We start from the raw sequence: 24,231 nt of genomic DNA, 5'->3' as shown, positions 1-24,231 counted from the left end.
TGTCCAGTAGTTCAAACCAAAAGTTTTTTGTGCAAGATAGTGGTGTCCCTTTGACAAGAGCCTGCAGCTGGTAGCACACTGATAAGTGGTGCACCAGGATCCAACTTAGTGGCAGCTGGAGCTAGCCTAGCACATACAGTTTCTGGGATAGCACCATAAATTGTAGCCACAGCACCAGGAGTCCGTGAAAGCAGCAGTTAGGTGGTGGTGCCAGGAGGTCTGTATCCATAAAGTGAAGGTCTTCCTAGGAGATAGTCCAAAGGAGTGTGTCTGGTGCCATCTGAAGCCCCAGCTTATAGTCCCTTCAGGGTGCCTGCCTTTTAAACCCGATTGGCCAATTTCAAAACCAGTACCATATCTGGGACTTGATTGTTGCTGGCACAAGCTCAAACTTGATTGTTCCATTTTCAAAACCATAAGGGATCTCAAAACCAAAACCCATCAGCATGTGAAACCCAACCTGCACTCAGATTGGTTGGTCTCATATCTGCAGTGGGCCCTGCAGTGAAACTAGGTAGGCAGGCTATGCTGTATCTTTGAACCAGGAGGCAAGGGTATGGGGTGGGGAGCTCCTCTTACACTATGTTGGCTTCTTTGTTGTTCCTCAAACTCAATAGCACACATTTGCTGCAGGATCTTTGCAGTTGTTAATTTCCACCATCTGAAATAGTCTTCCTCCAGATAACCCGGTCTCTTGCTCTGCTCCTTTCGTGCCTTCTAGTTAGGCCTTCCCTTGCTACCCTTTTCAAAATTACACCTCTTCACCCATGCCTCCTCCATACTTCTGTCTCACTTTCCTGCCTTATTTTTCTTCATTGCATAAGCTAGAATCAAGAATTAACCCAGAAGGAAAACAAATGGGTTGGAAAGGGTTCCAGCTGGGTACATTTCTTTGTTCCCCCACAGGTATAGCTATATAATGTTGATACAGGTGGAGTTTCTCAGGAAAAAAGTTGTTGTTACATGTAAGGCATGCACTTACAGAAACAATTCATTTGTAAAAAAACAAAGGTGAGCAGCTAGTCCCAGAAAGTCACGGGCCTGCCCACAAGACTATTGGAGGCTGGTTACCTCATACCCCCCTTTCAGGATCTGAGTAAAGGCAGAGGGAGGACTCTGCAAGCAAAGGTGAGCAGCCTGTTCCAGGGAAGCACCTGCCATCTCACAGGCCTGCTGGAGGCCAGTGGCCCCTGAGCTCTGAGTAAAGGCAGAAGGAGGACCCATCAAACAAAGGTGAGCAGCGAGATCCAGGACAGTGCCATCTGGCCCACACATGTCTATGGGAGGGTGGTGACCCGCCGTGCACCCCATTCAGAACAGTGAGTAAAGCCAGGATGGCAGAGGGAGAGCCTAGCCTCCGTGAGAGCAGCAGCCACTTGTGAGAGTGTCTTTTGGCCTTCACACAGTGTTAGAGTCTGCGTGACCCCTGCATGCATGCGCAGACCTCACCTGGCTTTATAGGTTAAGACGTGCCTGTAGGGGAAGAGATCAAAAGTATACAGACTTGGTGATCCTCAGGGATAGCGCCCATCAACCTATCCACAGCATCACAGTCCTTGGAAATTATGGTGTGACAGTGCCAGGCTCAACCTGGCCACTCATCCCTAGTATCCCAGTAGGAGCACTCCCAAGGGATGCCTGCCATTACCAGTGGCACAGTGGCCCAGCTCATAGAACAAATTAGAAAACAAACAACAGGGAGAAGGAAAAATACAAATAACCAAACAAGCCCCCTGGGTTATGACACACTACAAAAAGAAAATAAGCTCCCAGAACTCAGCACTGAGGACATGAAATAACTTCTCTGCCTGACAGAGAATTTAGAATCACCATGATTAAAAAACAAAGGCAATGAAAAGGAAAAAAATTATTTGAGATATATAATTAATGAACCTGAAGAATGAAATTGAGTCTTTAAAGAAGGAAATGAAGGAAACAAAAGATATTAAAAGATTAATGGAGGAGCTAAAGAACTCCGGGAAAAGTAACACAAAACAGAATTGATGAAATGGAACAGTGAATCAGTACTCTTGAAGATACAGACATAAAAAGAATCAAAAAGAAAAGGAATGTGATGGACAAAGGAAAAAGAATGAAGAAACACTTGTGAAGTACCCGACGCCATGAGGAAAGGACATATAAATGTCATAGGAATCCAAGAAGGTGAAGAGAGAGACAAAGGAAACGAGGGTATTCAAGGAAGTAATTGAAGATAACTTCCCAAATGGGAAGAAGGAAATAAAAATAGAAATACAGGAAGCTAGAACACCACCAAATTACCACAATGAATGGAGAACTACAGCAAAACACATAATGGTGGAGCTTCCAAAAGTCCAAGATAAAAAATAATGAATGAGGGGGAAGAAACAGATAACTTATAAAGAAAAGCGAATTAAGCTGACAACAGACTCCTCTGAAGAAACAATATGGTCATGAAAAGAATGGAGCAATATATTAAAAAACCCCAAGATAAAAAAATACCAGCCAAGAATACTTTATTCTTCAAAACTCTCCTTCCTATATGAAGGGAAAATAAGGATCTTCTCAGGCAAACAAAACCTTCAGAAATTTGCTACTATTAAACCCCCACTATTAGAAACATTACAAGAAGTCTTAAAAACTAAACCAACAGGAGGAGGAACTGGAAGAACTGAACAAGGTAAGGAATAGAAACATAAAATGTTAAACAAAATGGCACCTTTAGACTTTCATGTATCATAAATCACCCTAAATGTAAATATACTAAATTCATCAGTTAAAAGACACAGGGTAGCCTGTTGGATAAGAAAACAGAATCCAGCCTTTCGCTGTTTCCAGGAAACATACCTAAGAGCCAAATATAAATGTAGATTTAAAATAAAGGGCTGGAATTCTACAAATGATGTCCAGAAGAAGGCAGGGACAGCCATACTTATATCAGATAAAATAGACTTCAAACTAAAAAGAAAGTAACAAGAGATACTGATGGTCACTACATAATGATCAAGGGGAAGTATACCAGTAAATTATGACTCTAATCAGTACCTATGCACCCAGTGACGGAGCGCCAAATTATGCCAGACAGTTACTTCCAAATCTGAAAAAAGACACTGGAGAAAATGCATATGTGGTTAAGACTTCAAAACCCCACTGACCAAATGGACAGGTCAACAAGACAAAAAATAAAGACACAGTAACCCTAAACAAAGACCTAGAACACATGGCCAAATAGATATATATAGGACATTGCACCCCCAAAACATTGAATACACATTCTTCTTAAGCACACGTGGATCATTGTCCCAGATAGATCATGTACTGGGGCACAGACAAAATTCACCAAATACACAAAGATCGAAATCATACCAATCATCTTCTCTGACCATAAAGACATCAAACTAGAAATCATCTATGGAAAGAAAGCAAGGAGGCTTCCGAACACCCATCACATGGAGAATGAAGAACATGCTAATAAAAGACCACTGGATCAATGAGAAAATGAAAGAAGAATTTAAGAAATACATTGAGACAAATGACAAAGAGGACACAACTTTACAGAATATATGAGACATAGCAAAAGCAGTAGTAAGAGGTAAGTATATAACAGTGCAGGCCCACATCAAGAAACAAGAAAGAATCAAAACAAAACAAAACAAAAAACCAGCCTGAACTTTCATCTCAAAGAACTAGAAAAAGGACCACAAAAAACCCTAAAAACCAGTGGAAGAAAAGAAATAATAAATGTTCAAGCAAAATAAATAGATATAAAAAAAGGCAATTCAAAAGATCAGTGAAACCAAAAGCTAGTTAGGCTCACAAAGGAAAAAAGGGAAAAAACTCAAAGATTATCACAAGTGAAAGAGGAGAAATGAAAACAGACACAGCAGAAATCCAGAGGAGAAGTTTAACAATCTAGGTGAGATGGACAAATTCTTATAACACTGTATCATCCAAAGCTGAATAAAGAAGAGTTAGAAAACCTAAACAAACCAATTACAAACAGTTAAGTTGAAACAGTATTCAAAACCCTCCCAAAAACAAAAGCCCAGGTCCAGATGGTTTCACAAATGAGTTCTATCAAATGTTCAAAGACGAGCTGGTACCTGTCCTGCAAAAACTCTTCAAAACATTGATAAAGAAGGAATACTACCAAGTACAGTTTATGAAGTCAACATTACACTAATACCAAAACCAAACAAAGAGCATACACACAAACACCAAAAAAAAAAACAAACAAACAAAAAAAAAAACACGCAGAACTACAGGCCAATCTCTTTAATGAACATAGATGCAGAAATACTCAACAAAAATCCTAGCTAACCAAATCCAACAATGCATCATGACCAAATCCAGTGCATCCTGGCCAAATGAGATTTATCCCAGGGACACGAGAATGGTTCAACATCCAAAAATCAATCAACATAATTCACCATGTCAACAAAAAGAAAAAAAACATGTGATTGATCATATCAGTAGATGCTGAGACAGTGTTTGATGAAGTTCAACATCAATTTATAATAAAGGCCCTTGAAAAAGTTGAGATAAAAGGCACATACCTTAATATAATAAAAAACATACATGACAAAGACAGCTAACGTAATTTTTTAAAAAAGATTTATACAAGAACTGGGGTATATTCAGAGGCGCGGGAGGGTGAGAGAATTCACGAGACAGAGCGGGGAGCAGAACAGGCAGACAGACCGAAGGCACTGCTGAAGGGAGCAGCGGGTGAGGCAGGAGAGGTCTGTTGTGCCATGTGGGTTTCTACCTGGCTGGGTGCCAGGAATTGAACCCACACTGCAGAGGCTATGGACAGCTTCACAGCGTGGCGCTCAACCCACTGTGCTACCACGGAGGCCCAGCTAACATCATTTTTTTTTTTTTTAAGTTTGTAAAAGTCTTTTATTGTATCCATGCCACACATGGTAGTGAAAAATAACACTCCTAAAAAATAGAATGCTACCTTTTCCACAACATTTTATTTTTAATAAAACTTAAAGTACTCTTATACTGCTAACATCATTTTTAATGGTGAAAGACTGAATACCTTCCCATTAAGATCTGGAAAAAGGCAAGGATGTCCAATCTCACCACTGCTTTTCGGTATAATACTGGAAGTCCTTTAAACAAGAGAAAGACATAAAAGCAATCCAAATATGGAAAGAAGTAAAATTGTCATTATCTATTATTGTAGATAATGATAATATATACAGAAAATCCTAAAAATGCATAGAAAAACTAGTTAAAACAATTTTTATATAGCAGGTTATGAAATCAACACACAAAAGTCAAGTAGTCTTACTATATGCAAGTAAGTAGTCTTACTGTATGCAAACATTATATCTGAAGAAGAAAATCAAGAAAACCATCCCATTCACAATTGTGCCAAAAAATAAAATCAAATACTTGCAACTAAACCTCACAAAGGAGGTGAAAGACTCATGCAAAGAAAACTACAAAACATTGGTAAAAGAATTAGAAGATACAAAGAAATGGAAAGATATTCCCTGCCCATGCATTGGCAGAATTAACATTATCAAAATGGCCACTCTAGCAAAAGAAATTTACTGATTCAGTGCAATTCCAATAAAAGTCTCAATGGCATTCTCGAAGAAATAGAGCAAATATTGATGAAATTCATACGGAACCACAAAAAATCCTTGAATAGCCAAAGCATTCCTGACTAGAAAAAGGAAGAATGGAGGAATTATACCCCTGAACTTCAAACTATACTACAAAACCATTATAATTAAAACAGCATGGTACTGGAACAGAACATGAGAGCACAGACCAATGGAATCGAATTGAAAACCCAGACATAAAGCCACAAATACATGGACAACTAATCTAAGACAAAGGAACAAAGAATAAGCACTTGAACAGGGACAGTCTCTTCAATAAATGGTGCTGGGAAACTGGACTGCTACATGTAAAAGAATGAAACTAAATCAGTAAGTACCTCACACCATATATGAAGATAATGCAGATGGCCAATGGGCATGTGAGGAAAAAAATGCTCAACATCACATGTAATTAGGGAAATACAAATGAAAACTACAATGAGATATCACCTCATACCAGCAAGAATGGTACGTATTCTAACAACAACAAATGTTGGCAATGATGTGTAGAAAAAGGAACCCTCCTACATTTCTGGTGGGAATGCAAAGTGGTCCAAACACTATGGAAAGCTGTGTGGACGATCCTCAGATTACTGAAAATGGATCTACCATATGACCCAGAGATTTCACTACTAGGAATCTACACAAAGGACACAAAAACATTAATTCAAAAAGACACTTGCACGCCTGTGTTTACACAGCACTATTTATAATAGCTAAAATATGGAAACAACCTATATGCCCAAAAACAGATGACTGCATCAAGAAGATGTGGTATAGTACACAGTGGAATACTACTCAACAACAATCAAAAAAGATAAACTCATGCCATTCATAGCAAAATGGATGGAGCTGGAAGGGATTATGTTCAGTGAAATAAGCCGGAAGGAAAAAGAAAAATATTGGATGGTTTCACTTATAGGAGAAACACAGGGAAACCATGCAAGGGATCAGGAAAAAAAGGCAAACCTAGCAGCCAAACTTTAAATTGGAGACTTTTATGGGGGGGGGGAGCGAGTGGTCGGGTTGAGGTGGGGGCAGGGGGAGGGAAAAGTATCAAAATGGGAAGAAAGCGCACAGGAGTCTTAAGTTGATGGTTCATAGATGTCTCGGTGATGGTAATTTTATGGGGACAACACCTGAGAGGAGAAATCAAACTGAACAAAAATGAACAGCAATGTAAAAATATATAAATGAAACATTTATAAGGGCCTAGGTTTCACAGACGTGTATTTTCAGACAGCATGACATGCTGTACACTTTAAACTTGGGATGTGATCTGTGCTTGAAGAAGGCAAGGACTTTAGGAGATAAAAATCTATTTAGACTATTCAGTCTGACCTTTCCAGGTTGCTCCAGAGGTGAGGCTGATAGATAATGGCAGGACTTACTGTAAAGTTCTCTATAGCAGGTGTCTTTGTCCTATTAACTCTGACTTTACATATCTTTTTTTTTTTCTTTACTCAAACTCATTGATTTTATTTTATGTTCTCTACCATTACATCATAGCATATGTTTGTTTTCCTTTTATTTTTACGTGTCTTTTCCTGACTTGAATGGAAGCTCCATAAAGTCAAGGATTTTTTTTTTTTCTGTCTTGTTAAACCGTGCATTCATCCTGTTTTTCTGGAACATGGTAGGCACTCAAAACATGATTGTAAGGAAAATGTATACTCAGACTCTTTTTTCCCTTACCGCTGCCATTCTCTACAGCTGCCACTTGCAGCTTTGCTTTCCTTTCAGGTTTTTTTGCCCACACGTGATGTCATGTTATTGCAAAAAGTGCGTAGGAGCACAGGGTATGCATACCTATGATTATAGACACCTGGGCCAAGAATCCGGCGAACATAGGGTGTGCATATATAAAAATGGACACCTGAGCTGAGAAGCCAGACAGATTGAGAAAGATGGAGAGGGGAAAGAGAGAAGAGAAGCCAGAGAGGGTGGAGATTGCTGGGGCTGGGAGGCTTGGTTGCTGCCTACCTCCCAGCCGCCCAGCCTTTCAGCCTCCCTGCCTGCTGTCTGCCTGTGTACCTGGTCTCCTGCTTTAGCATTAAAGACCTATTAAACTGTAGAGGGCTCCAAGATTCTTTTCTGTCTGCCTGAATCAGCTGTGAACCTGCCCAGCCTGTGATGGTTACACAATAATGATCTATTGAGGGCCTCCCTGGTGGCGCAGCGGTTGAGCGCTAGGTTGCGAAGCTGCCCGCAGCCTCTGCAGCTCCGGTTCCATCCCCGGCCCCCAGGTGACGGTCCCTCTCCTGCCGCCCGCTGCTCCCCTCAGCAGTGTACCTCATCATACTGCCTGCTCTGCTCTCTCCTCTGGCTCTGGTGAAATCTCTCACCCGCGCTTCTGACTACCCAGTGCTTGTATAAATAAATAAAATAAATCTTAAAAAAAAAATCTAGTGAATGAATGCATTTTTATAAGTATTTAAGAAAAAAATATATTTTTTCTACTTCCACCTTTTAAAATTCATGTGCTAATGAATATCAAAAAGAGGAATTATTTTCCTCCCCTAATAATCAGACTCTGTATATGCTTTCTCGTATGCATAATTTCTTCTTGTAACAGTGTTGTCAAGTCTTATATTTCGTTTGCACTTAATATCATATCGTATTTCTTAATTTTCATAATTACTGCTTTTCATCTTTGTAATATTGCCCATAGTCAGTGTTTCTATATAGACTCATTGTATGTAACTTTTTATTTCCGTTTCAAGATTTATCTTTTTTGATTTATAAAAAAATGGGATAATACCTTCTTTTTTTTTTAAGATTTATTTTATTTATACAAGAACCGGGGTACAAGCCAGATGCATGGGAGGGTAAGAGGATTCACCAAAAACAGAGTGGAACAAGCAGACTGACAAAATACACTGCTGAGGGGAGCAGCGGGCGAGACAGGAAAGGTCTGTCCCGCCAGTGGGACCCTCGCCAGTCAGGGGGATCAAACTGGCACTGCAGAGTCTGCAGACAGCTCCACAACGCTGCACTCAACTGCCTGCGCCACCGGGGAGGCCCCTGGGATAATACCTTCTTAACTGAAATCTATTACTAGTAAAATGGCATGAGCTATATTTTGTCTTGAAAGGTAAACCTAATTTGTTTAGTGAATCGGGCTGATTTTTAGTGTTGTCTTTAGTGTGAAAGAATTGAAATCTTACAGAATTATTGGAAACTTTAAGAGAAATGAGAATTAACCACCATTTGTTTCTAATAGTTGTGGAGAATTTATACATTTGAATAAAGAGTTGGATGATCAGGTAGAAACCCCTTGGGGTACTCAGGATGCCCATAAAAACCTAAAACTCAGTATTTTCAAATTTACATCAAACCTGTGCTGATTCATCTCATATGTCCTTTCTTGCCTCACATTAACAGCTATCCAGTAACATCTATCAAATTTCCTTTTTTTTTTTTTAAGATTTATTTATTTATTTTTACAAGAACCAGAGTACAGGCCAGATGCGTGGGAGGTTGAAAGGATTCACCAGAGAGAAAGCGGGGAACAAAACAGACAGACAGACAAAATACACTGCTGAGGGGAGCAGCGGGCGAGACAGGAGAGGTCTGCCGCACCATGTGGGACCTTTACCGGTCAGCCGGGATCAAATAGGCACTGCAGAGGCTGCGGACAGCTTCACAGCGCGTCACTCAACCGCCTGCACCACCAGGGGAGGCCCAAATTTCCTTTTTTGAAGACACTTGAAGGTACTAGTGACTTCATCTGTGGCAGAGCGGATGCTGTCAGCTTTGCCTTATGCGACCTCATCTCATCGGTGCTGTCCTTAAAATCACACTTAAGTCTCCTTAGGCTTAAATGTTAATGAGTTTACTGCAGTTTTCCAACCAGACCAAGTGTATTTGCATGGTTTTTTGTTTTGCACACATTGATTCTTCTTTCTTTTTTCATTTGCTAGGAAAATTCTTATTTTCCATCAGGTCTCAACTTAAACCATGAAGGAAAAGATTAATAGAATGTACTCTGAAAATTGAAAATGTCTGTGAGAAAGATCAGGAGAAGATATTTGTAGTATCCCTGGCCAGTATAGACTTATATCCAACATTCTTGTTAATAACAGAAACAAAAAAGGAATACCATGATAGGCAAATGGGGGAAAAACATGAACTGGTGATATATGAAAATGTGTACTTTTCAGGCAAGTAATCTGAAAAACAAATACCAGAAGTCAAGTTAAAATGTCAGTTTTTTGCTGTCAAATTGACACTTAAACATTGTTAATATTCTGTTTTGATTTTATAATGAAATTGATACTTTTATATACTATTTTTTAGAATTGTAAGCAGCTTGGCAATGTGCTTGTACCTTTGACTGGTAATTATATTCTATCAGAAAAATTCTAACAGGAATGAGAAAATGGTCAGATGTGTAAAATGGTTGGCACATTTAGAGTTGTCTATTTGGATCCTTTGGGAAGCAGATGTTGAAGTGTTATGAGTGTTAGCAATTGATTGGAGGTGGGGGGGTTGGGAAAGAGAGGTAATGCTTGTGTGAGAGAAAGGAAGGAAGCGGGGCTGGAGAAAAAAAGCTTTCAGATCCTGATGCAGATCTGTGAAAGGAAAGAGGTTGGGAAGCAGAATTGTGCAGAATGTTTTGAGGCCATGCAAATCTGACAAAGTCTGGCCAACCATTGGAGAGAGAGTGTTCTAATTACCTGTTACGGTGGTGTGTGTAAGGTAGAAAGGGTTGGGCTCTGACATGCCTGTTGTGCTCAGTCCCTTGGCTAGGGCCTGCCTGGGGAAAGAGTGATTTTGGAACTAATACTTTGTTGATTCTGAGGGCCCTTTGCCTGTAGTCTGTCAAGCTATGTGCAGTCTTTGGAGGAGTTCTGAGTGGCAAGTGGTTGACTGACCTTTGCTGCTGCTGGAGGGATGGCCACCATATCCATGTTATTAACATGACATAGTTAGGAATGGTATTTTTTTTCTGTAATAAACAGAAAATACTCCTTTTCGTATTAAGGGGGGGGGATAATTTCCAGGTTAGATTGTATGTATATTTTAATTTTAAGTAACATGTTATACTTGAAACCCCTCACTCTTTTTTACACGAGCTACTATCAGGAACTTCCCTGTCTTGATGATCTTTTGAGGCTGAATGTTGGACTTTGTAGTTATCCTTTAACTTTTATATTTGTTGAAGGTTATGGTAAGATTGGGGTGATATTTTTATGGGACTTTGGACTACCTTAAGCTGCCCAATACCCACATTGTTCTCAGAGAAATTCCGGAAAATTGGTGGTCAGCATTAATTTTATTTGAAGGTTTCCTTAACCTGCAGATTTAATAAATTTATTTTAAATAATGAGTCTGTGGAATCTTTCAAAGTGTTGTTTTAAGCCTAGGAGCTCTGTCCTCTTGAAACTCACATAATAAACCCAGATGCCAGGTCATAATTTTTGCCGCTCTCCTTCTCCATGTTTTTCCTCCTTCTCTTACTCTGTACCTTCCTCCTCCTCTTCCTCTTCCTCTTATTTTCCCCTAAAGAACTCCAAGAAACACCTCATAGAAGCCTAGGACACAATTTGAAAACATGGGTTTCATTTCTTGGATTTACTTTGTAAGCGGAAAACTGAAACTTTTATTCCTCCAAGGCTTATTGTTATATATAGAGAGAGACTGTAAGGCAATTATAACAGGAATATTTGCAAGTGGGGTAAAAGATTATTATGTAGGATCCTATTAAAGAATCACCAAATGTTTTTCCATAATAGGTTGATAGGAAAAGGTTATGTACTATATGTCTCCAAAGGAAACTAAGGACAAAAATGTGTGCCACCTTTGTTGTATTGCCCATACTTCCTAAACTAAAATTTTAAGAAGAACCAGATCTACCTTGAACTACCCTAAAGTGTCTGACACTTTTTCTTTGAGTCTTGGTATACACATCATTGTACATATATATGTTTTTTATACATGGGTATCATATAGATATACATGCATGATGCCCCCCCCACACACACACACGCACAATGCCTTTGCCAGGAATTAAAGGTACTGTTTTATTTTTCTTCTAGCTAGTAGGTATATAGATTGATGTGTGTGTGTGCGTGTGTGTGTGTATGTATGTATTTAAAATACAACCTAAAGAGAAAACAAGCTATATAGTCAAGTTTGGATAGTGATTTTGGTAGTCTTCCTTGTTTCTTACAAGGATATTGTGATTACATATTATGAGTTTGTGTTTCTCTGAGATATAGTTCTTAAGGCTAAGGGCCATGTGTCACTCCTCCTAAGACCCCCTCCAGGATCCAGTATAAAGATTTGTACATATTAAATAGGTAGTCAGTGACAAATTGGAAGTGGAATTCCACTTCTAGATTTTTTTAATTTAGGGTTCACTGTTGGAAGGACTGGGTCAGCAATTGTTCACTTATTATTTTGTCTTCAGTAATGTTCTGTTTATGAAAAACTGTCTTTTTTCAAACCTTATTTTGAAAATTTGACTAGTCAAGTAGGAAAATTCAGGAAAGTAGAAAATAAAAGCAGGTTTTGGAATAGTTTTATGTGACATATATTGCCTGATCAAAACATGGGGGATGAATAAACTAAAGTTTTTTTGATAGGAACTTACACAATTGACAGAAATGTAACCTAGGTATTATCAGCCAAAGTTTCATGATACATGAGTATAAAACCTATCTTAGATTTTGTAAGAAATTTTTAAAGCGAATTTTATCAACCAAACTGCCCACTAAAGCAGCATTTCATTAAAATCTAACCATTTTATATGTGTGTGTGTGTATAATGTTATCCATTATATTAAAAACTGAAAATTACTCTCACTAAATAATTTTCACTAAAGTTTTATAATTGGTAGCACAAAATAATCCAGTTGATTTAGATGTGTGGGGCATCACTTCATCACTGATTTTGCTGATAGCATGTTATATCAGGAAGTAACACTGAGCATGGATGTTCACCTTCGGTTTATCTAACAAAAGACTCTGAACAGAGAGGAAATCTTTCCCTGGCATTTACTTGACTTTACCAAGTTAGAGGCTCTAGATGGACATTGAAGGCTGTTTCCTCAGTCAGCCACTCATGCATTGTCCCTAATCTGTTTCTCAACCTCATTCCTAACTTTGCATTTGGAGACCAATGAACCCTTTTCCCCACCAAATTCCTATATTTACTGTTTTCTTTCTCTTAATATGAAATTCTTATTCCCTTCTGGGACAGGGATTTTTTTCTAACTTAAATGCCACCTCATCAGATGCTACGCCACTTTCTTGACTCAGTTCAGTATCAGTGTCGTCTCTGGAAACTTTAATGATCTCTTCTTTTCTCCACATCTTCATAATCATCACTGCTCTTTTTTAGTCTTCTCACTTTTCTAACCTGGCATAGGAGAGGGATATGGTCTACACAGTGGCTCAGGGTTAACAGGTAGGGACTACAGGGAGGAGGGTGAGGTATATGTAAGTTAAACACCAAAATCTTAGTCAATTCTGTGTGCTTTATATATATGTGTTTTTTTCATTTTTTAAATTGTGAAAATATGGTCAGTATCTATATGTTCATCACCAGTCTTTTTTGTTGTGTGCTTTTTATATATGAGTTCTAACTAAGAGAGCAATTTAATTTTGGAACAGTGTGTTCAATTAGCTACTCAGATTTAGAAACACTGTGTAAGTAGTGGTTCAGTCAGAGGCCAGCTTTGGTAGCTTATATAACCAGGAATGTACCAGGAGAGAATTGTTGTGAGCATTCTGTAAAATCAAGTCATAATGTCTACTAGTGTATGTGTGTGTGTGGGGGGGGGGGGTTGTAATGATGAGGTTCTCCATTTTGTCATGTGTATGGACAAAGTTGTTCATTGTCATTAAAGACTAGGGAACTGGGCCTCCCTTGGCAGCGCAGGTAAGTGCAGTGCTGTGAAGCTGTCCACAGCCTCTGCAGTGTGGGTTTGATCCTGGCTGGTGGTGGAGATACCCACATGGCACAGCAGACCTCTCCTGTCTTGCCCACTGCTTTTCTCAGCAGTGTACTTCAGTCAGTCTGCCTGTTCTGTTCCCCACTCTGTCTCTGGTGAATTGTCTCACCCTCCCACACATCTGGCCTGTACCCTGGTTCTTATATGCATAAATAAATAAATCTTTTTTAAAAAAATAAAGACTAGGGAACTGCTTAAAGATAGACCATCTTATGCTGTAGTATACAGGGCAGAATGATACACTGTAGAAAAAAATGAGATATTTCTGCATACTGTGTTTTTAAAGCTTATTTAAGCACAATAGTTTATTTTCCTTTTTTAATGCAATAATGACATTTAAATGAAATTAATGATATTTGTCTCCTAAATGTAAATGGGGGCACTCCCTGGTGGCACACCGGGTTGAGCACAGTGCTGTGAAGCTGTCTGTGGCCTTTGTGGTGCGAGTTCGATCCCTGGCTTGCCGGGAGCAACCCACATGGCATGGTCGACCTCTCCTGTCTCACCCACTGCTCCCCTGAGCAGTGTATTTCAGTGTATCTGCCTGTTCTGCTCCCTGCTCTCCCTGGTGAATCTTCTCACCCCCGGCAACTCTGGCCTATACCCCACTTCTAAAAAAAGAAACTAAAAAAAATGGGAATTTACTTGTTTTTTATTACAGTTTATTGGGGTTGTAGGTAACTGCATTAATGTTTATGTTAAATTTTATATATTAATTACACTCATCTGTATGCAGCAAGAAAATAAATTTTAAACACGATTCACTTCTATAGTTTACACGTTAAACTTTATGATAATAGTAGAATTCTTCTTTAATGTTAATGTTATTTAGAATAGGGTTTTTAAGAGTTAATCTGTGTTTTAATCTATTTTTTTCTTTTTCAGCTCTTTCAGTCTCATATGGCAACAAAAACAACTTGCATATCTTCACAAGTATCTGATGATGAACAGAGAGTGAGTTATTCTTTAATATAGATCTATATTGTACTGCATATAATTCTATGATTTCAGAAAAATTGCTCAGAGATCTGACGGACTTTGGCTTGTAGTTACAAAAAAAAATCAGCAAGGAATTTAATAATAATGAGGGTGCAGTGTATCTGCTTGCACATAATTTGTTAGGAAGACTGCTAGCTTTTGCTGGACTTGAATGATTTGGTGGATGTAGAGAATTTAATGACAGAGTAGGAAGTTTGCTAGACGACCTATCAGATGCCTTTCTGAGTGCATGCTCAGACATTAGTGCTTCCAAGGCCTTTTAAGTATGTTGTATAGGTGGGATTTGGTAATTCATATTAAAACATATTTAAAAAGAGGTAGTAAATTTTACTCGGTGAAAGAGGTGAGCTGTCTGTCGTTTTTAAAATGAAAATTGCAAATACAAACATGAGTCATTCAATTAAATTTCCTTTGGTTCTCTACTCCAATAAAGTCTCTTGCTTTTCTCTCTGTTATATATGCTAAGGTCCAAATGCTTTGATAAATTGTAATTTGACCACCAAACTACTATCCCTTTACTCTTTCTCCATTAGCAGTAGTCTATTCCATCTTTATGTCATTGCCTCATAGACTTTTTGAATTCCTCTTAGTCTGCCTTCTATCTCTACTTTGCTTAAACTACTGTCATAGTCACTAAGCAATCTTTTGATCACTTTTGGCCATTAAATGGTCATTGCCTAGTCTTCATTTTCTGCTCCCCACTTCGTTTCTGGTGAATCTTCTCACCCTCCACCTCTGGGCTGTGCAAAAATAAATAAATAAAATCTTTAAAAAAAAATGGGTTGGGCCTCCCTGGTGGCGCAGCATTTGTGCGCTGGGCTGCGAAGCTGCCCACAGCCTCTGCAGCGCCGGTTTGATCCCCGGCCATCAGCGAGGGTCCCACATGGCGTGCAGACCTCTCCTGCTGCACCCACTGCTCCCCTCAGCATTGTACTTCGGTCCTTCTGCCTGTTCTGCTCCCCACTCTGGCTCTGGTGAATTCTCTCACCCTCCCACGCTTCTGACTGTACCCAGTACTTGTATAAATAAATAAATAAATCTTTAAAAAATAATAAAATTAAAAAATGGGTTGTCATCTTACTAAATTGCACAAAATTATTATATGTTCTGAGTGTTCTCTGTGACTTACATATTCCTTGTAATGACACTTTCATTTTCATGAAATAAACAAATAGGTCAGTTATTGACTGGCATAATTCCACACTTGTTGGGGATTGTAGCTTTACATTAGGTGGTATAAGTCCTTTAACTTTGTTCTTTGGCAAATTGTTTTATATATTTTAAATCTTTTACACTTACATGTATAAGTTTAGAATAACTTGTCAGTTGCTATATTGATGGCATGTTGCTGGGTCTTTTATCCAAACTGACAATTTTATTCTTTCAATTGGAATGAATAGGCCTAAAATTCCTTTAATTTTGCCTTCAAGTTCTAGGCCTAGTCACATTTTAAGTGTTCATTATCTGCCTGTGACTCATGACTGCCTGTTGCAGAGCTCATGTATAGAACATTTTTACAATTGCATTTTATCTCCACTGTTGGCTTAATACCCATATGTACCATCTTTGGTCTTTAATTTTTTAAACAGTAATTGATGTAGGATTTAACTAATCACATAACTACCTTCAAATCTTAAAACAACCTATTTCCATTTTGAGTCCTGTTTTTTCGCCCTGTCGTTATCTACTTCTATTTGAGTAAATCCTGTAATACAGTATTGTTGCTTTAAACAAGGACATTTTATTGAAAATGAAAATAAGCAAAAATTTCTACTCTTTAATCCACATTTTTTACCTTTCTGCCACTCTTCATTCCTTTTTGTAGATTAGTGTTTTCATCTGTTGTTATTTTCCTTTCTTTTAAAGAACTTCTAACATTTCTTGTAGAATAGGTCTCCTTGCAATGAACTTTCTCAAAATTTGAAGATAATCTTTGTTTCTAAACCATTTGCACTGATGTGCCTAGTTGTAGGTTCTTTTGCATTTTTTTGTTTTCTGTTTGAAATTTGCTGCGGTTCTTGGATCTCTGAGCTCATGTTTAAAAATTGGAAAAATCTCACTCATTAATTAGATATTTCCTTTCACTCTTCTATCATCTCCCTCTCCCCCCTCTATCTGCTGTCCAATTGTAAGTATATTAGATTAGTGGCTATTTATTAATTCACAGCTTTTTGAGCCTCTCTTACAGTTCTATCCTTCTTATGACAAATTTTTAGCTTGAATAGTTAATGATATTTAGCTTGGATAGTAACTACTGGACAAAATTATTTTCATTGTGTGATTTGATGTTCATATACTGTTCAGTAACTTTTTAAATTTCAGATATTGTGCTTTTCCTTTCTAGGGTTTCCTTTGTTGCCTTGTTGTCAAGAGCTTTTGCTATATCTTTTATTATTCCCTGTCATATCGTTCATTACCTCCATCTCTTTCCAATAGAGAAAGCATATTTTTCTTCTTTAGCATATTTATTCAACAGCATATTTAAAGTTCTTATAGGCAATTCAATATCTGGATAATTTGGATCTCTTTCCATTGACTCTTTTTTTCTTGATTATCACATTTTTCTGCTTCATATGTAATACATTTTGATGGTTTAATAGATTTTGTGGCTACTACATTTTAGAGGTAACGTATTCTGTTTACTTCTTTTGAAGAGTTTTTACTGTTGTAGCAGGCAGGTAAATTAATGTGATTATGTTGAGCCTTGATTATATAGGCTTTGATAGTACAAATCTGTTTCAGTTGTGCCTTCCACACTTAAAAGCATTTCTGATTCCTGGGATGTGAACCTTACTCCTAAAATTTACACATATAGGTTTTCAGAGGAAATCCTAAAGTTTTTTCCAAGTCCTTTTAACTTACGTACTTAAAATTCTATTCCCTAGGATGGAACTCTTAAAAACTCTGCCTACCTCCTTCCAAGTCCCATTTCCCCTTACAAGGCTATTTGTATTGCTTCTACATATGTGTATTTCAGCAGTCAGCTGCACAGTTGAGGATGTTTATAGATATTTTACTCTCTCCTTTCTGGAATTTTCTCCTTTAATTCCTTTAATTTTCATTCATTCATCATCTGCCTTGTCTCCAGCTGACTTCTCGCCTGCTTCCCTCCTGATCTTCCTCTTTGTGTAGCGAGCACCATTATGGGCAAAGCCCATAAATGTGCCTCTTATCCCCGCCTATGTTTGCCTGCCTTTGGTTGCACTCCAGTGACTTGAAAGAATTGATTATAATTGTTATTAATGGGGAGGTAAGTTTGACATGTTAACTCTTCCATTACTGGGAGCTGTAACTATATAATTTTACTTTGTACTTTTTTCACTTGAAATATTAATGTAAGAATTAAAAAATTGTCATAAACATCTTTAATAACTTAACATTTTGTTTTTTGAATGAATATACTGTATTTTACTTGGATATTTCCTACTTTAGGGAATCAAATACTTTACTGTTATAAATAGTACAGGACTTTTATCATATGAAAAATGTAAGAAATTTGAGCATCTGGGTACAGATTTCTCAAAAATTCACTTCATTTGTCATAAAGATGCACCAAAGGAGGATGTGTAATGATCAAGTCTATAGTTTCTTTGATAAACTGTATTTATTTTTCAGATGTATATATATCCTATTGTAGTAAAAGTTTTTCTTCTGTTTCTGCTGTTTTTATTTTCCTTCAGCAAAAAAGAGAAAATACTCGTTCTTTAACTATGTCTGGTCATGTTGGTTTTGAGAGTTTGCCTGATCAGCTGGTCAATAGATCCATTCAGCAAGGTTTCTGTTTTAATATTCTTTGTGTGGGTAAGTGCCGTCACTCTCCCTTTAAATAGTTTCTTCATATATCTTGTACTCACGCCATTCTTATATTAAGCAATATGATGTACAGATTATCAATTTCAGATTACAATCATAAGGTTTTATTTGTTTATTTAAATTCTGCAGTATTTAGTTATAGTGCTTTAACTTACTTTTTTTTTTTTTTTTTTGGTGGGACCCTTGCCAGCGGCTGGGGAATAAACCAGCGCTGCATAGGCTGCGGGCAGCCGGGGAGCCTCGCAGCCCAGTGCTCAACTGCTGCGCCACCAGGGGAGGCCCTAAACTTTTTGTTTTTTTAAACATTTCAGTGCTGTTTTCAGAGTTCTGAGTAACTTACCATATATAACTATTTGTGTGCTCTGCTTTTATCTTAGTGGACCAGACTTGGCATGTTATTTCTTTCATGGACAACTCACCTTTGAAATTTTGAAATATTTGAGATCCTTGAAACCACTCTAGTTTATAGCTCTATTTTTTTTTCTCCTTTGTTTTTTGCACTTCTGAAGATGTGTTTTGTTTCTTTTAGGGGAGACTGGTATTGGAAAATCAACGCTGATTGATACATTATTTAACACTAATTTTGAAGACCGTGAAACCTCACATTTTTGCCCACATGTTAAACTTAAAGCTCAGACATATGAACTCCAGGAAAGTAACGTTCGATTGAAATTGACCATTGTGAATACAGTGGGATTTGGTGATCAAATAAACAAAGAAGAGAGGTACATGTTTTCTTCTTATAATAAAACACGTTTTTCTTATTTCAAGACATTTGCTTTCTTATCCCACGAACTCTTTGACTTGATTTTCTAAAAGTGAAATCCATACCTTTCTTTCAAGACTGTAGTTTTCATAATAATTAAGCAGTATTTTGTTCTTGTTAACAAATTGACTTTTTAAATCTAGTCGATTTCTTTAGGATAATCTGAATCAGATATTAAAGTCTGTTGCAGGAAAAATAGTTCTAATTATTTTCTTGATATGCCAGTTAGTGTATACTAATTGATATATCTCATTAAGGATAAGGACTTACTTCATTAAGGAAAAAAAAAAAAGACAAAGCAAGATACATAATGAAAAATATAAATAATGACCAAATCTGTGGTGTATGAATGTTTTGGTTTGTGAAATTCTAACCAAATGAGGTGTATTATTAAACATTAATGCAAAAAGTTTTATAATGCATGTTTTATATTTTATATTGTGTCATTTCCTGCCATTTCTGCTTTGGATTATAAGAATTGATTATAGATTCTTTATGAAATTTAAACTAAAAGGGGGAAATAGATTGTGATAAAACAAGAGTTTGTTCTTTTTCCTTTCTAAAGTATATATATCATTATTACATGTAATTTCCTAGTTTCTTAAGTTTGATTTAGAGGGAAGGTATTTGCTCAGTTGACTCTCTTTATGTTAGTGTTTTTCAGCAAATTCATGTGCTTTGTATTAACTTTTTTTTTTTTTTTTTAAGATTTTTCTATTTATACAAGCACTGAGGTACAAGCCAGAGGTGTGGGAGGGCGAGAGACACCAGAGACAGAGCAGGGAGCAGAACAGGCAGAAGGACTGAAATACACTACTGAGGGGAGCAGCGGGCAAGACAGGAGAGGACCGCTGCGCCATGTGGGAATGTCCCTGGCTTGCCGGGAATCAAACCGGTGCTGCAGAGGCTGCGGGCAGCCTCACAGTGCTGCGCTCTACCCGCTGTGCCACTGGGGAGACCCTGCATTAACTTTTTTTTTTTTAATTTAAATTTTATTTTTATATTCCCCATACAATTACAACCCCCTTATTTTGACCCCAATCCCTCCTTTCCCCACCCCCCACCACCCATAGAGTGTCTCTGGGTCATAGTTGTTTGTTGATTTTGATATTTTCTTTCTTACAGTTATTCTTTTTCCTGGTCCCTTATTTAAGTTTTCTAGATTCCTGATATGAGTGAGACCATCCGGTATTTTTCTTTTTCTTTCTGGCTTATTTTGCTGAGCATGATCCCTTCCAGCTCCATCCATATTGCTGCAAATTGCATGTGTTTATCTTTTTTGAATGCTGAATAATATTCCATGGTGTATATGTACCACATCTTTTTGATCCAAAGCTTAGCTATTGTAAATAGTGCTGCTATAAACATAGGGGTGCAGGTGCTCTTTGGAATTGATGTGTCTGTGTCCTTTGGGTAAATACCTAGGAGTGGAATTGCTGGATCATATGGAAGCTCTATGTTTAGTAGGTCCAGAAATCTCCACACAGCTCTCCATAGTGGTTGGACCAGTTTGCACTCCCACCAACAGTGCAGGAGAGTTCCTTTTTCTCCACACCCTCGCCAGCATTTGTTGTTGCTAGTTTTTTTAATATGTGCCATTCTCACTGGTGTAAGATGGTATCTCATGGTAGTTTTGATTTGCATTTCCCTGATTACAAGTGATGTTGAACATTTTTTCATATGCCTGTTGGCCATTTGCATTTCTTCTTCAGAGAAGTTTCTTTTTAGCTCTTCTGCCCATTTTTTGACTGGATTATTTTCTTTGTTTTTGTTAAGTCTCATCAGCTCTTTGTAGATTTTTGTGATCAGTCCTTTATCATTCGTGTTGAGTGCAAAAATGTTTTCCCAGTAGGTGGGGTTTCTCTTTGTTTTTGTTATTGTCTCTTTTGCTGTGCAGAAGCTCTTTAATTTGATGTAGTCCCAGTTGTTTATCTTTGCCTTCACTATCACTGCTTTGGGTGATATGTCTGTAAAGATGTCTTTGATGTGCATTTCATGTAGTGTTTCGCCTATATTTCCTTCTATGTATTTTATGGTTTCAGGTCTTATGTCTAGTTCTTTAATCCATTTTGAGTTGGTTTTTGTGCATGGTGTTAGGTAGTAGTCAAGCTTCATTCTTTTGCATGTAGCGACCCAGTTTTCCCAGCACCATTTATTGAACAAACTTTAACTTTTAAGAAATGATTCGTGCGGATTTTCTGAAGGAAGCAGATTAGTGGCAGAGCGGCAAAGACTTATGACATATTACTTTACATCTTACTAACTTTTAAATTTTCTATAAAGAAATTAATATAGCTTTACTTAAACTTATTCTTAGATATTTTTTGTTTGTGGTACTCTCATAAATGTTATCCCTTAAAAATGCTTCGTTTTCTATTGTGTATAGAAAGTAATTAATTTGACATATAGCAACTTTTGTAAATTCTCTGATTAATTCTAGTAGTTCACCTCTGAATTTGTTTTAGATCTCCTTTGTACTTAATAAAATCTAAAATGTTGGCATTTTTATTTTTCCTTTCTAGTTCTTTTTTTAAAGTAAGTTTTATTGATGTATAATTGAGAGAATGAAATATACTATTTTTGAATTGTACAATTCTGTTAATTTTGACACATGTATAATTTTGTAACTGCCACCACAGCTATAGTATAGGAAATGTCTGTACATTGGCACATTTTCCATGTGCAGATCAGTGCTTTGTCAAAAACTTCCAGGGACATCTCTCCAGATTTCTAGCTCTTACTGTGTGTGTAGCTTCCTTCTGTCTTAAAATTCTTGTTGCTTTGACCTCATTGAACTCTTGTCTCTGTCTCCTCAACTCAGTAAATGTCAGGATCTGTGGTTTATCTTTGTTCTGTGCTCTGGAAACTTGTCCCCAACAGTAAACTGAAGGAATCATAGTGCTTCCCACATTTATTCCCTTCTCAGTGATCATAGTTAAGTCTGGTGACCTTTTAACAATATTTTTGTCCAGTCTTCTAGTTGTTTAAGATGGTAGGGTGAATCCAGTTGCAGCTATTCCACCTTAGCTGGAAATAGTAGTTCTTATTTTTCTTTCATTTTTAACAGCTGGCTGCACTGGGTAGAATTTACAGGATCTTGATGGCTAGTCAGTATTGATGGTGGGCATCCTTGCTTATCCTGACTCCAAAGTAAAGCTTTTATTTTTACTGTATATTATGCATATTTGCTTGCTGCTGCTTTGCTTGCTTGCTTCCTTTTTGTTTTTCTTTTTTTTTTTTTTAAAGGAAGTTAATTTATATTACCAGTAAGAATCTCCTTTATTAAAATCATGGATAAATATTTTTGTCAGCTTTTTGGGCATTCTTTAGAATGATTGTAATTTCTTTAATCCTATAATCAGGTGAATTACAGTACCCAATTTTCTGTTGTAAGATTAACCTTGCTATCTTGAATACCATTTGCTATTTTTTTAATATTGTGTTACTTTTTTTTCTTTTATTAGTTTTACATCTTGTATATATGAGATTTCAGCCAATATTTTCTTCTTATACTGCCTTTTTACAAAAAATCAAGGGCCTCCCTTGGTGGTGCAGGCGGTTGAGCACAGCGCTGTGGGGCTGTCCTTGGCTTCTGCAGTGCTGATTCGATCCCTGCCAGCCGGCAGAGATCCCACATGGCGCGGACCTCTCCTGTCGCGCCCGCTGCTCCCCTCAGCAGTATATTAAAAAAATAATAAAATAATAAAAAATTACATCAGTCTTCTAAAATGAGTTTGGGTTTCCCTCTATTTTCTGGAAAAATAGTTAAGATTGGAGTTTCCTTTCTCTGGAATGATTAGTGAAAGCTACAAATAAAACCATCTGGACCTGGAGTTTTCTGAGATTTCTAGTTTTTAATAGGATAATTAATTTTCTTTAATAATTATAAGACAATTAAAAGGTGCTTTTTGTGATGGTTATAAGTTATAATTTTCCAGGAATCTGTCCTTTTCATTCAAATTTTCAAATATATTTACCTGAAAATATTGCTATGTTCCTAATATCTTTTTTTAATTGTCTACTGCATTTGTAATAGTATCTGCCTTTCCTTTTCTGATACTAGTTATTTCTATTTAATTTTCTCCTTGATAAGTTTCAGCAAAGCATTATCACTTTAATCAGTTTATTTTCACATTTTGGCCAGGAATCGAACTGGTGCTGCAGGACTGTGGACAGCCTCACAGCGCTGTGCTGTTCCCACTGTGCCACTGGGGAGACCCTGCATTAACTTTTAAGAAATGATTTGTGTGGATTAATTTCTCGTTGATTCTCGGTCTTATGCATTTAGAGATTATGAATTCCCTTCTAAGCTTTAGCTACATCCTACAAGTTTATATTTATATATGTAATGTATGTCATGTTTTCAGTTTCAGTTAAGGTCTAACTGCATTTTGAAGAATCAAAACTTCTATGTTATGACCTTTCTTTCTCTTGTAATACTTTTGTGTAAAACCTGTGGTCTCAGATTCTTCATATATGGAATATCTTTTCTATATCTTTAACTTTCAGTCTTTATGCTTATGCTTAGATGTATTTTCTTATTAAGCATATGATTTTCTTTTTTAAAATCCTGACAATTCTTACTTTTAATTGCACATTTAATACATGCGTCATTAATGTTGTTACTGATACATTTAGGTTTAAATATACCATCTTATTTTGTGTTTTCTGGTTGTCTTGGTAGTTTCATATTTTTTTTAAAGATTTATTTATTTATGCATACAAGAAATGGGTGTAGGACAGAGATGCGGGAGGAGAGAGGATTCACCAGAGACAGAGTGGGTAACAGAACAGGCAGACTGACTGAAATACACTGCTGAGGGGAGCAGTGGGCACGATGGGAGAGGTCTGCTGTGCCATGTGGATTAGCTACCTGGCCGGGGATTGAACTCTTGCTGCAGAGGCTGTGGATAGTTTCCCAGTGTTGTGCTTAACCTTTGAGACACCAAGGAGGCCCAGTTCATATCTTTTCTACTTGTTTGATTTCTATTCTTGTAATTGTTACCCTAGAAATGATGTAATCTCTAACCTAATTAGATTTTTAATTTGTACATTGTTTTATTTCTCCCCTCAGGGGTAGTCCCCATAATTCT

General features: G+C 37.3%; 1 protein-coding gene across 3 annotated transcripts in view; it reads left to right on the top strand.

The window, feature by feature from the left end:
* Nucleotides 1-24,231, top strand: part of SEPTIN10 (septin 10) — a 69,351-nt gene that overhangs the window by 17,912 nt on the left and 27,208 nt on the right. For 2 of the 3 annotated variants that reach the window (XM_037527385.2, XM_037527388.2), the window contains exons 2-4: nt 14,446-14,514; nt 18,240-18,360; nt 18,902-19,097. In XM_037527385.2, the coding sequence (XP_037383282.1) occupies nt 14,446-14,514; nt 18,240-18,360; nt 18,902-19,097 (386 nt within the window). Of the gene's footprint in view, nt 1-14,445; nt 14,515-18,239; nt 18,361-18,901; nt 19,098-24,231 lie in introns of those variants that run through there. The other variant, XM_054701185.1, reaches the window with a different exon arrangement.

This window comes from Talpa occidentalis, unplaced genomic scaffold, assembly GCF_014898055.3.
Source record: "Talpa occidentalis isolate TD23 unplaced genomic scaffold, MPIMG_talOcc4v2.1 talOcc4.5, whole genome shotgun sequence".
Classification (NCBI taxonomy): domain Eukaryota; kingdom Metazoa; phylum Chordata; class Mammalia; order Eulipotyphla; family Talpidae; genus Talpa; species Talpa occidentalis.
The sequence above is the reverse complement of the archived record's forward strand: the minus strand, read 5'-3'. Positions and strand labels throughout refer to the sequence as shown.